Genomic DNA, 15,226 nt, shown 5'->3' with positions numbered 1-15,226 from the left:
ACGAATCCAGCGTAATTTCATCCTGTACGCTCTTCGAATGCTGCCTTGAAATGACTCAATCCGTTTGCCTACGAGCCTACGAGCACCGTTGCGCCCTAATACGTCTGCCCACTTTAGCAAATAGGAGGAGTATGTTGCAACCACTATTTATCTTCGACCTCCTGCAAAACAATGTCGATTGCCCGGAGATGTTAGGACAGCTTCAACTCAACGTCCCGCCAAGGCGTACCCGACGAGCGGACTTCTTTAGACTTTCAATGCACCGTACTTTGTTTGCCAGAAATAATCCTATTGATGTGTGTTGTCGTGAGTTTAATGTTGAATCCGACTGTTTTGACTATAATGTGACAAGAACTACTTTTAAACTTAGAATTAGTATACATTAGAATTGTCTGTACGATACCTTCGAAGACCAGTATTAATAAATTATTATTTTTTCTGTACGCTTCTAGCTGACCTGACCTATTACTTATTGAGGAAAGGATAGGCTGGTAGCTGGAGCGAGACAGGTGTCAATCAGACGCGACTTGGTTTTTGAACCTTATTACCCTGATCGGCGACGCAGACCATATCCCCCCTTCCCTTTTAGGCATATTGCAGTCTGCGTGCTATTTGTGCTCCGCAATTGCAGAGCAAGTGTTCCGAGGTTAAATATCATCTTGTACAAAACCGAGGTTCCGAACATGATATCTACTCGGACAATGTCCTGTCACAAGACCGGTAAGCGTGCTGAGATCTCTCTTATTTAGACTCAGCCATTTTTGAGTACCTTAATACTCAAAGTTATAGATTTCTAGATTGTTTGAGCGATTGTACGGCTATCCAATTGACTATGACTGTTCGGCTCTCCCTTCAGAGTTGGAGCCACCTCGTCTGTCGACTCACTACGAGTCGGCGTATTGAGGATAGACGAGGAACAGAGTTGTTCCTCCCCTATTCTCCTCTCCACCTCCTTCGTTTTTTCGTTTTTCGGCAGAGAGAGCATGCACGGTAAGAAATCGTCCACTGCATCAGCGACCAGCTTGATGCAGCAAGGGCAAATTACTGTGGAGGGAGCCGTGGTACTCCAAAGGCTCCGTTGCGGCGAGAGAATTTATAGAACCCCCTCCATCATTCATCCCTCGGTACGGCTTACGTCACAGCTATTAAAACCATCCTCCTTTTAGGAGCTTTGGACCCTCTGCTTTGGTTCTTACTTATTTACTTAGGAGGCTTGCCGTCCTGCGCTCCTGGTCGTCTTGTTCCTACCGGATTTGAGGCGAACACCATCTTTACAAGGTAGTTGTCCGGCATTCTTGCAACATGCCCTGCCCGTTGTATCCGTCTCCGTCTTCTGGATACTGGGTTCGCCATAGAGCTGTGCGAGTTCATGGTTCATCCTCCGCCTCCGTACTCCGTTCTCCGTTCTCCTGTACGTCGCCGAATATCGTTCTTAGCACTCGTGGTTCGAAAACTTCGAGCACTCGCAGGTCCTCCTCAAGCATTGTCCATGTTTCATGCCCGTAGAGACAGGGATGGTTCGATCACTTTGACTCAATTTTGATTCATTTGACAGTAGCGTCCTAACCGAGCAAAATTTAACAAATTGATGTATGGGACATTTCTAGATAATAGCTAAATCTACAATTTTGCTGAATAAAGTGTTGCTGTATCTTTTATAGTTACGGTGCTACAATGCTAGTACCTCATTAGTAACTAAATGAACGTTCATTTAGTTACTAAAGAGGTACTAGCATTGTAGCGCCGTAACTACAAAAGTTACAGCAACACTTTATTTTGCAAAATTGTAGATCTAGTTATTATCTACAAATGTCCCATACATCAATTTGTCAAATTTTGCTCGGCTGAGACGGTAGTGTCAAATGAATCAAAATTGAGTCAAAGTGATCGAACCATCCCTGCGTAGAGAACAACCGGAACAACCGGTCTGATGTGCTGTTCAGCCACTGCTACAGTAGATTTAATCAGTTTGATGGGCTTCCTGGGGAAGCCGTTCTCGTCCATGATTTTCCATAGCTCTCTCTTCAGTCGATGATATCATTGAATTCAAAGAAAAAATGATGCGTGGGAACTCTGTGCATTCACGACCCTTTTGGAGGATTTGCCGCAGCGTAAATATTTGATCCATTGTAGACCGACCTTCGACGAAGCCGGCTTGATAAGTTCCCACAACTCTGTTCGCAATTGGTGATAGTCGGCGGAAAATGATTTGGGACAGCACTTTATAGATGGCATTGAGAACGGTGATCGCTCGATAGTTCTCACAGTCCAACCTGTCGCCCTTTTTATAGATCGGACAGATAACCCCATCTTTCCACTCCTCCGGTAGCACAAAGCCGTTGCGGGATCCGTCCAGTTTCTGGTAGAACTTTCGCGTTTCCCGAGAACAATGCAGCCGCTCCAACTCTGCATATTCCTGCTCTTCCCGGTAACGTTTTTTCTCCCGAAAGATTTGGTTTCGCTGCAACTTCTTCTGTTTGTGTCTTTCCCCGTGATGACGTTTCTCATTCATCACCCTCCTATATTCATCGTCAAACCAATCGTTCTGCTGATTCCGGGCCACATGCCCGATGGAGCTCTCCGCTACACTGCTGATGGCTGTTTTGATAGTGTTCCAACAGTCCTCGAGAGGGTGGCTTCGTCCAGCTCGTCCTCTTTCGGTTTGCGACGACGTCTGGCTGCTTCGGCCGCTCGAGATCTAACCACAACGAAGAGTCTTGGGCGCATCTTAACCATCCCTAGGTAGTGGTCCGAGCCAACGTTAGCACTTCGATAGAATCTGACGTCGATAATGTCTGAGAAGTGCCAACTGTCGATCCAAACGTTGTCGATCTGTGATTCTGTCTGATTTGGTGGCCTCCAGGTGTACTTGTGATGGATTCTGTACTGGGAAAAGGTACTACGTACGGCCATATTCTTGGAGGCGGCAAATATGAATGATGAAGGGGGCCGTTACCCTACAAATGGTTGAGTTTTTCGAGTTCCAGTTTTGGATCGATCGTCAAAAGGCTGCAGATCGTTGTATTTTATATAAGGCTACGTAAATTAAAATGTTAATATAACAACTTTTATAGTTTCAGCCGGGTGCTCCGGCTGTTTGAAATTTGTCCGATTTTCGGTTAGTCAGTTCTGGCTAGTATACCTACGGCAAAACCATATTTACTAAATTGTAAATGAACTAACTTTTCTCGGTCTGTGTGGTTATCATCACCGAATGACGCCCGAATGCTATAAACCTTTTTAATTATTTTCTCTCAATTCAAGAGCCGCAGGCCACTCCGCGGACGGTCTCGTGCAACAGCTGATCCGGAAAGCGGCTGGCGCAGCACTGATGCCACTGTTCGCCTATCCGTAAGCAAACCGACCATTTTCCACTCTAGCTGTAGTTTTGGATGATTTCAGAGCTCTGACAGCCTCTCCTTTCGGTGTTATTATTTTTATTAGCAAAGTTGTTCTGTTTCGTTGCGATTTTGCTTCGACGCATGCGAAAAGCGCGTGGCTGCTTGCAATTTTCAACTGCTGCTGATCAATCAAGGGTTGCTGCGACCTCTCGTGTTTATTTATCTGAACTGTCAAAGAGACCCACACGCCGCACGTGTTCTCTCACGTTCCGCAGCTTCGATGTGCGGGAGAAAATCAGCAGTATGGTCCCATGTTTGTTGGGTTTTATTTGTGCCCCACCCTAAAAAAGTGCATACACAAACTGATTATTTATCCAACCAGTTCGAAGACATCCCACTAACCTGACTAACTAAACAGTCGCTCTGTATTACTGTATATACTATCATGCTGTGTACGCACTGTTCTAGGCAGCTTCAGAACAGAGAGCACCATCACGAAGTCACATTACTGATAACATTCCACCGTTATTATTTCGACCCTTTGCAGATCGCTCCGCATATCCATTCCGTTCTCGGACTCGGCCTGCAGCAGCAGCACCGAATCGTCCGATTGTGAAAGTACAACGAATTATCTCGCCGAACCGGTTAAGGTCGAACCGGTGGAGATCTTGACTGGCCTCTTCCTTGGAAACGCTTCCCACAGCGAAGATATCAAATCGCTAAAAAAGTACAACATTAAGGTAGGTCACACGGCTGCTTAAAACATTAACGGGTAAGTTTAAACTAATCTTTGTTTTCGTTTATTGCAGTATATTTTAAATGTGACTCCTGATTTGCCAAATGTTTTCGAACGTGACGGACATATAAAGTATCTGCAGATTCCTATAACCGATCACTGGTCGCAGGATCTGGCCGGGCATTTCCCAAATGCAATAAAATTTATCGGTCAGTATTAGCACTCGGTTCAGCCGACCGACATTCGATCTAATTAGTTTTTTTTTGTGTCTCGTACCCCCAGATGAAGCCCGTTCGAAAGGTGTGGGAGTGCTGGTACACTGCCTAGCGGGCGTCTCGCGATCGGTAACGGTGACCCTCGCCTACATTATGTTCGCCCAGACGCTCCGCCTAAACGATGCGTTCTCGCTGGTCCGAGCTCGCAAACCGGATGTTTCCCCAAACTTCCACTTTATGGAGCAGTTGCACACCTTCGAACGGCAGCTAAACGTCGACTCGAACCACCGGGCCAAGCTACTGCCCGGCGGTGCCGGTGTTGGCGGTTGTTCCTCCGCGTCAACGCCCTCGTCGTCGTCGCACAGCCGAGTAGAGTTTCCGTCCTCCAGCGGATTGGGCCTACGGCGCAATCTATCCGGCGATCAGCCACAAGATCGGAGCAGCAGTGGACCGCGGACACACTTGGGCAAGTACAGCTGCACCTGTTTCGAAGTCGAGTGCAAATGTACCCAGGCAGCTATCGAACTACTGGGACCGTTCAGTAGCGGTATTTCGCCTGACTCCGGCATCGAATTCGACCGGTGGACACCCAGTAGTGACACACCCAAATGAGATTTTGCCGTAGAGAAAAGGTTCACTCTTCCAGACCCGATCCAACTGCCATCAACCGAATCGTCTTCACAGCCGTCTTCGATTGCGTCGCCACCCTCTGAACACCAGCAGCAGCCGCAGCAGCAGCAGTAAAATTGCAGTAGGCAGGATCTGAAAGGTAGAACTTTTTCTCTACACAGCCATAAACAGATGAAGCAGGAAGAAAAATCAGGTTTGTCCAAAACCCACAGTTTGTTGTAGCTAAATGAGCAGATTTTATTGTAGAACATTGTAAAATGTCGTTACTTTCCTCAAAGGAGATAGAAACATGTCTGAGGAGCGAAACTTTATCACTGTTCTGGTCTAGCATCCTAAACTAGAATCTTGGAGGAAATTTCTCCGCGTTGTCAAACGAACCCCCAGTTAGAAGGTCCCGCCATTCCGGACAGCTAGAATGATATTGACCGAATGTTTTTGACGTGAGTTTGTCTCGAATCGCAAGCGAAAGGGACTTAGATCGTTCGTTTCGGCACTCTAAGCGTGCACTGATTTTTTTTAGAAATATTTTGACAAAAGCTTATCTCGCGGCCCAACCGCCGAGTCAGGGAATACTTACTCAAATTTGATCCAGTAAAAGTAAATAACCTTAAATTTGTAGCATTAGTAGTGATTTTTCTAACGCAGAGAAGAAACGAATTTCAAAGTTTGTTCAAACAAAAAGTCCAACCCGTGGCCGAAAACAGAAGTAAAATATAACCGACGCCATCATACATACCGCGATGATGCAGACCTAGCAGAATGATAAGCGCGCGCCAGGTGTTCCCTGGACTGTTTGCAAAATGTACAACTAATCACGTTACTATCGATAAGCGAGGTAATTAAAGCTTCAATTAAATAAAAACTTTAAAACACAAATTTGAACTAAATGAGGAAATAACTTATGATGTAATATAGTAACACATTCTCAAAACGAATGAATGAGTACACAAAAAAGCCAAGATAAAGTAGAACTGAACAAAACACACACACACGCAGCAATTATTTATGTTGACTTTTGATTATTATTATTATTATTATTAATGATAAATAAATAAAAAAAAATCTATTATGTGAATCAATCCAGCTGTCTGCCAGAGGCAGAACTAGCCAAATTAAATACTGTATTAATTGAAGATGGGCAGTCACGTAAGTGTTAATGAATTAATACTGCAAAGTTGTGTAATTATTAAAAGTTTAACCAAACACACACACACACACAAACACCCGAACACACACACATCAGTAACTGTTTATATACAAGACAAGGGCAAAACTTTAATGAATTCCATTCTAACCGATTTAGACACAGACTAAAAAAGCGAATCGCAGAATCCTACCTACTAAAAATAGTACAGAACAAAACTACAGAAACTTTAACTAGAGAAAAACAAGAGTTAGAGAGAAAGAGCGAAAAAGCGAGCGCCAGCCTAGAGAAAAAAAAACCCCTTCCCGAAATATTCAACCGAATGCCGCGTTCCGGATTGCCTACGGGGCAAAACAAAACTGTTGTAGGGTGTAACTGTAGTTTGTCGCAGCTCTAATATTCGCCGCGCGGTTGAAGGCTCTCTTTTGTCAACCCCCCGCCCCCGGCTTGGTGATCAAAGTATAATCGCGACTATTTTTTTTTTCTCAGTAAAACAAACAAAAGAAGAATCGACGCTAAATGGATTAATATTGAAAGAAAAACGTTGTAGAAATATATTCATGATATTTATGTCAGTACTAAAATTATGTGTCGCGCTGCTGTGTTCGCTTAGTACTAGAATACATATCCGATTTTCAAATCCTCTTTTCTTCAGTCGTTTCAGAAGTAGCAAATCACTTTCGACCTGGTTGAGCCATCTTTCACGTCCAACTCCCTGTTCTTGGTGCCGGTAGAGTTGTAGAAGAAAATTGTCCCGCCGCAGCCTACCGACTTTCGCCAGATGTACGATGGGAATCTCTCCGAGCTGTGCGTATAGCTCGTCCACACCACCTTCCACTCGAACATAGCAAGGGCGCGTATGTTCTCCGTGAACAGCATTACGGCTTCAATAAAGAACTACCGACCTAATAAATGTTTTGTACATTGTTTCGTACGGCGGCGTATGGTATTCTTCTTGATCGTAGCGTTTTGCGAAGGAAAGAGTCCAATCCTAGACTCCACTTTCTCTAGCTTCGCTTCAGTCTTATGTAGATTGGCCCTGTCAACGCAAATTTCCGGCTGGCAAAGGGTGAACATGTGCATTCCATAACCTCTGTTCATTAACTCCTATTTCTACCTCCACGAGGTGCCGGCTGGGGTACGCAACTTCGGTTGTCGTATGCTAACAGGAAAGGGGGCACAGTGGCTTCCGCCCACACTAAGATGGCAGCCCCATCAGCGGGATAAGGACCTTAGGTTAACAGCCTACTCTACCGGAACACAAAAAAAGTTACCGAGAATGAAATAAGAAATCTCTCTGGATTATTGGCAACGACCTTCAGCATGAAAACACGGACACGAATCGGAACATGGAATATACTGACTCTTGCCCAGCAGGGCAAGCTGGCTACACTTGCAAGGGAAGTTAGCCGCCTGAAGCTTGAGATCCTGGGGCTAAGCGAGGTCCGCTGGCCGAGTACTGGCGAACACAGGACATCATCCGGGCAAGTCTTGCTCTACTCTGGCATACGTGTAAATGCTACTCGAGAAAGAGGAGTTGGATTCCTACTGAGCCCCGGGGCACATGCGGCCCTGATGAAGTGAGAACCGAAATGAGCGAATAATCGTTGCCAGATTCAGAACACGGGTTAGGAACCTTGCGGCAATCCAGTGCTATGCGCCAACAGATGCTGCCGACCTGCAGGAGAAAGAGAGTTTTTACAGCCTGCTGAACAGCGTGGTTGAGAAAATCCCGAAGGGGGACATCCAAATTCACATGGGCGACTTCAACGCGAAGATTGGCTCAAACAACGCGGACCTTGAACGCGTCATGGGACGCCATGGCCTAGGAGAGATGAGCGAAAACTGGGAGCTGTTTACAGAATTCTGTGGTAATAACGACATGGTCATTGGGGGATCGCTCTTCCCCCATAGACCAGTACATAAAATCACGTGGGTTTCCCGCGACGGCCGAACAGAAAACCACAGACCACAGAAACAGAATCAATCGCGTGAACTCGGAGGCGCCATCGCTGGATGAAATTGTAGCAGCCATCAAGAGTATGAAATCCAATAGAGCGCCAGGGATAGATCGTATTTCAGCCGAAATGCTCAAAGCTGACCCATCTTTGTCAGCCCAGATGATGCATCAGCTTTTCAGCAAGATTTGGGAAACCGCAACTTTTCCGGTGGACTGAATGCAGGGCATATTGGTCAAAGTCCCTAAGAAAGGAGACCTAACTGAATACGATAACTGGCGTGGCATCACGTTACTCTGTATTACTCTCAAAGTACTCTGTAAGGTAATCCTCAACCGGATCCAGGAGAAGATCGACGCTACTCTGGCGGCAACAAACTGGATTCCGTGCTGGCCGATCATGTGTAGACCATATCACAACGCTCCGCATTATATTGGAGCAGATCAACGAATTCCAGGACTCTCTTCTGCTGGTGTTCGTTGACTTTGAAAAGGCGTTCGACCGACTCAATCACGAAAACATCTGGGGCGCACTTAGGCGTAGAGGAGTTCCAGATAAGCTAGTCCATCTCATCGAGGCTCAGTACGAGGCGTTCTCGTGCAAAGTTTTGCACGACGGCGTCTTGTCCGACCCCATAAGGGTTACTGCTGGCGTGAGACAGGGCTGCATTTTACCACCGCTTCTGTTTCTCATCGTTATGGATGAGATATTAGTTGGAGCAATTGACAGTAGACCAAATCGAGGATTGCCTTGGAATCCTCTAGCGATGGAGCAGCTAAATGACCTCGACCTAGCCGACGACATTGTCTTTTTTTTTTCCATGTGTGGACTCATTACTGCGACCAGTATAGTTGATCTATTGTAATATCGCCCGGGTGTTTGCTGTATGACCTGCACTGCATTTCTTTTTGCTATAATCGCTATTAAGTGAGCGATAAGCTTATTAAATTTTATGCGTGCTTGCGTGTATTGGGGTTTACCCTTCCTTCAAAGCTTAATCTACTTTACCCACTTATTCCTCGCTGCCAGCACTATCCCATATTATAGCCGTCCCTGGCGAGGACTCATTCGTACCTCTGACCAGTACACTTAACTATAGGAGGGACATTTGCACTGTCAAGAGGCTTCAGAGGGCAAATATAGAATTCAGCACGAAGGAAGGGTAAATGGAGGGGCCTGAGAATAAACCCATGCTAAAGTCACTTGACATCGAATGGCTTGATTCTACTAAGATTCGAACCCACGACCACTCGCTTGTCAAAGCAGACTCGGTAACCTTGCGGCTACGGAGCCCCCCGACGACATTGTCTTGCTCACACAACGCCGAAACGATATGCAGAGCAAGTTAGACGACCTCTCCGAGAACTCCCAGGCAGCAGGTCTCACAGTCAATGTAGCGAAAACTAAGTCTATGGCAGTGAACACTGACAATCCCATCAACTTCACAGTAGCGGGACAACAAGTTGTGCAGGTAGACGCCTTTCAATATCTTGGTAGCCAAACAACGCCCGATGGTGATACCAAGACTGATATAGCCACACGGATCAGGAAGGCCAGGGGTACCTTTGCAGGTCTGCGAAACATTTGGCGCTCAAACCAGATCACTCTACGTACGAAAACCCGAATCTTGAACTCAAACGAACGAGGTTTGCAGAGAAGCACTCGACTGGAATCCACAAGGACAACGTAGAAGAGGCAGACCCAGAGGCTCATGGCGACGGAGCTTAGCCAACGACATCCGGGCTGTAGACGAGAACCTGTCCTGGCGACAGGTAAAAGCCATGGCGGGTAACCGTCAGCAGTGGAGATCTCTGATTTCATCCCTTTGTTCGGCCGGACCGGCGGACATGGACACATAAGTAAAGTAAGTATCGCAAATTTCCGGGCTATGATCTCAGTCAACTGCAAAGCTTAAGAGTTGGTGCTATCCAGTTTATCCGGACAACCGTGTTCGTGCCGTAGCTGGTCTCGATCGACTGTATCGTATGCTGCTTTAAAATCAGTAAAGATGTGAAGCGTGAGCTCGTTGTACTACCTGAACATTTCTGTAAGATCTGTCGGATGGTAAAAATATGTTCCGTATTTGCGCGAGCCTCCTTAAAGCCCTGTAAGTTGTCATCGTTCAATTAATCTTTCAAAACATCAGTAGTTTTTTTTTTAAATAACCCTCCACACACCCCCGTTACCAAAAAGCTCACACAGAGAGCCCCCTGGTATCGCACACTTACAGACCTCAGCTAGTAGGAAAAAACTGGACAGCGAACAAACTAACCACAAATTTATAGCTGAGGTATTTACAAAAGAGGTATAATTACTAATTTATTACACAATGAGCACCCAGTGGAATTTATGATTCCTTTTAAGGGGCTCAAAAATAAAAAATAAGCTTAACATTAAACTAAAAACAAAAATAAACTAGGCTACTGGTTTTAATCAACAAAAAAAATGTTAATATTGTTTTAATTTACATACGGTTGGTTGATACGGCTAGATTATATAATTACTTATATTAGTTTTGAGGTATTTTTTCACATTACATTTAAAAACATTGATGCTGGTGATCTGTTTGAATTCATCAGGTAAGGTGTTATAAGTTGAGGGACCGAAAAATGAAATTCGCGTCTGCACTCTTAAATGATTCTACCTGTAAATTGGTCGTATTTAGTTAAAGTTAGGTTGAAACTACTTAAAATGCCCTTAAAGTGTACAAACTCAGATTTTGAGTAGTTTTTCAACCAAAAAATTGGTAGTAGGAACTTAAAATTGCGTTATTTGTCCTAGAGAATAATTCAATTATCGGTAGCAAGTAGCCAAAATTGGTTGAAATTTTTACCCAAAGTTTGAGTTTGTACACTTTAAGGGCATTTTGAGTACTTTCAACCTAGCTTTAACTAAATCCGACCTATTTACAGGTAGAATCATTTAAGAGTGTGGCCTAGATTTGTGGTGGCTCTGCTACGCTGTATGAAATTTGCTCGACGAGTATTTTGCAATCTATTGCCAACATTTAAAGTCATATTATGGTGGTAATCTGGTTGGTGCAAGACTTTGTGAATATGAATAACAGTCTGCATATCACGTAAGGCAAGGACAGGTAATATAGTTTAGACTGATCGTCCCACACACCAACGAACTTCCCACAAGAACAGTCAATAGTAGGTTTCGATACGCTAAAACACGCAGCCCACCAACCTCCCATTGAGTTTCCAGACCAGGAAGGACCAGGAGAAGGAATGCGAAACCGCGGGCCGCTCACGGCTGATAAGAGGCGAATTAACTGATGATTGACGAGCAGATTAAAGTATTAAAGAGAATGAATGGGGCCCCGGAAATGCAGAAAGATTAGCCAGAATTAAAGAAAGTGGGAGAGAATCAAAATTTAAAGTTTGTGAAACGCTAAACCAGTGACTTTCAATCAAGCAATTCCTGATCCCCACGAAATTTATATAAGTGTGTCGGCCCTGAGGTGTATGCTATTCAGGGAGTCCTCTAGAAGCTCGCTGCTAGCTTGCCGGCAGTAACAGCCCATCTGGTAATTCCCTACGATACCCTGTGTTATCAGCGACAATCGGTGTAACAGGATCTGGTAGTTTACCTTGTAATAAAACTAGTTTGGTCGGAAAACCATGTTCTAGCATTATCTGCTACAGCTCATTTCGTTTAACTGAATCGTACACCGCTTTAAAGTCCACAAACAGATGGTGTGTGCAAGTTGCACTCCCGGAACTTGTCTAGCAACTGACGTAGGGTAAACATTTGATCCGTCGTGGAGCGACCCTCACGAAAACCAGCTTGGTACTCGCCAACGAAGGACTCCGCTAACGGTCTCAGTCTGCAGAACAGGATACGGGAAAGCACCTTGTAGGCAGAATTGAGCAATGTAATTCCTCGATAGTTTTTACACTCCAGTCGATGTCCCTTTTTGAAAATTGGGCAAATGAGGCCATCCAACCACCCCTCTGGCATTTGTTCTTCCCCCCAGATCCTGACAATGATCCGGTGGATTGCTTCGTACAGCCGCTCGCTCGCCGCTTTTAGAAGTTCAGCCGGGATACCGCCTTCCCAGCAGCCTTACCGTTTTTCAGCTCACTGATTGCCTTTTTAACCTCCTCTTGTGTTGGTGGCTCCTCAGCTTGACCATCGCTTACAATTCCTATTCTGTCCCTGCTGATCTCCGCATTTACCTCTCTATTCAACAGTGTCTGAAAGTGCTTCCACCTGGCTGCTACCGCCGTTTTGTCGATAAGCAGGTTGCCAGCACTATCATTGCACAGCACAGGCATGGCAAATTTCCTGCATCTCAACGACGATGGATTCTTTTTTCTGCAGCTCTAGTCTCTCTGTACCTCTCTGTTTAGACGTGTTGCCGCAGAGAGCATGCGACTCCTGGCCTGATTCTTTTCATCTGTCACTCTCTGGCATTCGGCATCAAACCAGCTGTTACGCTGTCTTCCACGTGTCGTGCCTACCACCTCTCTCGCTGCTGTTTGGATGGCACCATGCATGGATGTTCCTCCACAGCCCATTTATATCTTCTCCTTCTACCTGCTGTTCTGCGATTCGTTGGTCAAGCTTCCTGGCGTACTCCACTGCTACGCCGTCTGCCGTTAACCGCTAGATTTTGAAACGCAGCGTCCTCTCAGTGCGAGCTTTCGCCGCGTTCGACAGCCTTGTGCGAATCTTACTCACTACGAGATAGTGGTCAGAGCCGACTCCATGTTTTGCTATTTTACCGCCACTGTAATAGATGTGGTACTTGAAAGAAGTGCCTGCAATAGGGTCTACTGCACGGAACTCCCTTTCTCCGGAATTTGGCCACCGAACTTCCTGAAGAGCAGCGATCTCCACTCCGAGTTGATGCAGCTTTCGAGCAAGCAAGCCAGTCCGTGCCGGTTCATGGAGAGTTCGGACATTCCAGGTACCATGTTTCCAATCGTTATCCCTTAATCGTTTCCTTGTCCCTTGCCGTGTCCTATACCGATTGTCCCGTCCTGAATTTCTTTCTTCGTTATTCGTGGTAATTGAGTTTTCGGTATACTACCTCACCGGGGTCGCGATACCTACATCCCGCTAATGGGTCTTAAATGGTGCTATCAACTATCTTCGAAAGCGAATCAGTTTTTTAACCAAAAGATGTGCATCCAACTGCAAATATTTTAAGTTTTGAGCAACTTCATCAACTGGTAAGCAGTTTTATACAAATTATCCAAAGGTGCTACAAATCACGCAAGAATCTTCAAAATGCGATGTCACCGCCAGTCTCCAGGACTGTGGTGTGGTGATTTAACTCTTAGTGGAACTACAAAATCTAAGAAACTGATAAAAACGACATACAAATTGATTAAAATTACATGCAAATTGATAAGAATAATATTTATTTCAAGGCTTCCATAACAATACAGTAAATCATAAAGTTGGGTAACGAACTGTTGATCGTTTGAAAAATTTCAAGCATGGTCGAATTGTATCTTCATTTGTAGTTCCACGTCAAGGAAACGTTCGTACCCCTAGACACAGACTTTTATACTAACTTTTTCTCTCCATCACCGTTTGATGGCATTCCCCATCAAATCAATTATTTTGTACAGGGTGTTCAATAAGTTCGAAATTCGAATTGAAGACATGTCTTCACATGTCTTCAAGTGAAGACATTTCACTTTTTTGCACCAAAAATGTCTTCAAAATGAAGACATGTCTTCACTTCTGGCATCTCTGGTTCGAATACAACTTTTCATCGTTGTGTAAGTGCGCATCATGTGCATTCTGTGTATTGGGATTGGTGTCAGCTTTAGCCTTATATATAGGCTAACCGAACCGCGCAAGGTGTCGACTTGATGTCATTTATTATTTGTTTACCGCGCGCGATGAAGGAGTACCGCAACGTCGTAGTAAAGTTGCTTGTGAGAGGTGAGCGACCCGGCGACATGTTTCGGCGGTTGAAATCCCACGGGGTGAAGTGGAATTTCATCTATAACACCATCCGTCGGTACCGGGAGACGGGTTCAATCAAGGACCGTGCTAGATCCCGGCGGCCGCGTTTGGTGAGGACGCCAGCAGCCATCAAAGTGGTGAGGGAGCGGGTTCGTCGAAAAATGAACCGAGCGGTCCGGAAGACCGTTGTTGACCTGGATGTGTCGATCGGGCCTGCCCACACCATCATGGCGAAGGACCTGGGATGCAAACCGTACAAGAAACACAAGGTTCACGGGGTAACGGAGGCTACAACGAAGAAGAGGCTGGATTGAGCAAAACTGATACTTTCGCGGCACGCTGGTCAGGAGTTCGTGTTTTCTGATGTGTAGTATAGTAGTAAACCTATGTAGCTGTGATGTCTTGTGGTTTACATGTGTAAGTGGATAACTGAGATAAAAGAGAGTGCACGCAGTAGGGGCAGAAGTTATTTAGACAGCAACGGGTAAGGACGCTTGATTCCCTCTCCAACGGACCTCGATACTACATTTGGCGACGTGGATTAAAATGGCGAATTCATTTGGTAAGTATATACAAAATACCCTTGGAAACATTTATAAGCGACGTGCGAATTTCACAAGGTGAAATTAATGAAATGGATCAGTCGCTTAAATGCGGAATAAAATAGGTCTGACTCCATTCTGCGTGAAAGCAGGAAATATGTAAGAAATGGATCAGTCGCTTAAATGCGGTAAAAGGAAGTCTGATTCCATTCTGCGTAAAAGCAGGAAATTTACTTGAAATAGAACAGTCGCTTAAATGCGGAATTGAAAGTCTGGTTCTATTCTGCGTAATAGCAGAAAAAAAAGGGCACGAAGCAATCGCTTAAATGCGGATAGGAAAATAATGCCGGGAATAGATGGCAAAGAAAAGAAAAATCATTACCAGTAACGAGACGGTTGCGTACATAACGCTAAACAACTCACCCTGGAAAGGTCTCTAGAGTGTGTGGGTAAGATGAAAAATAAAATGACGAACGAATGCTGTACTGTGAGTGAGCGACGAAGCTGACGTGAGAGAAAAAAAAGTTCCACCACTACCAACGCGCTGAGCGAGGCTAGCGATGTTTTTTTTCTTGTTTCTTTATATCAGAACCTTCGTTTCGGTTCAGCTCGGCTACCAGCGATGCGATGTACACGTTTGGCTGTTTTTCACTCTTCGCTCACACTTACGAGTACCATCAATGAACAGTGAACAGAACAGTAATTCTTATCTATGTATTATTTACAGAT

General features: G+C 45.1%; 1 protein-coding gene across 1 annotated transcript in view; it reads left to right on the top strand.

Annotated features, from left to right (window-relative positions):
* LOC128733583 (dual specificity protein phosphatase Mpk3) overlaps nucleotides 1-6,636 on the top strand; it is a 52,881-nt gene extending 46,245 nt beyond the window's left edge. Inside the window, exons 3-5 of the mRNA XM_053827268.1 lie at nucleotides 3,889-4,081; nucleotides 4,151-4,286; nucleotides 4,360-6,636. Of these exons, the coding sequence (XP_053683243.1) occupies nucleotides 3,889-4,081; nucleotides 4,151-4,286; nucleotides 4,360-4,904 (874 nt within the window). The 3' untranslated portion in view covers nucleotides 4,905-6,636. The remainder of the gene's footprint in view (nucleotides 1-3,888; nucleotides 4,082-4,150; nucleotides 4,287-4,359) is intronic.
* The last annotated feature ends 8,590 nt before the right edge of the window (nucleotides 6,637-15,226 follow it).

This window comes from Sabethes cyaneus, chromosome 2, assembly GCF_943734655.1.
Source record: "Sabethes cyaneus chromosome 2, idSabCyanKW18_F2, whole genome shotgun sequence".
Taxonomy (NCBI): domain Eukaryota; kingdom Metazoa; phylum Arthropoda; class Insecta; order Diptera; family Culicidae; genus Sabethes; species Sabethes cyaneus.
This window is presented reverse-complemented; position numbering and strand designations above follow the sequence as displayed.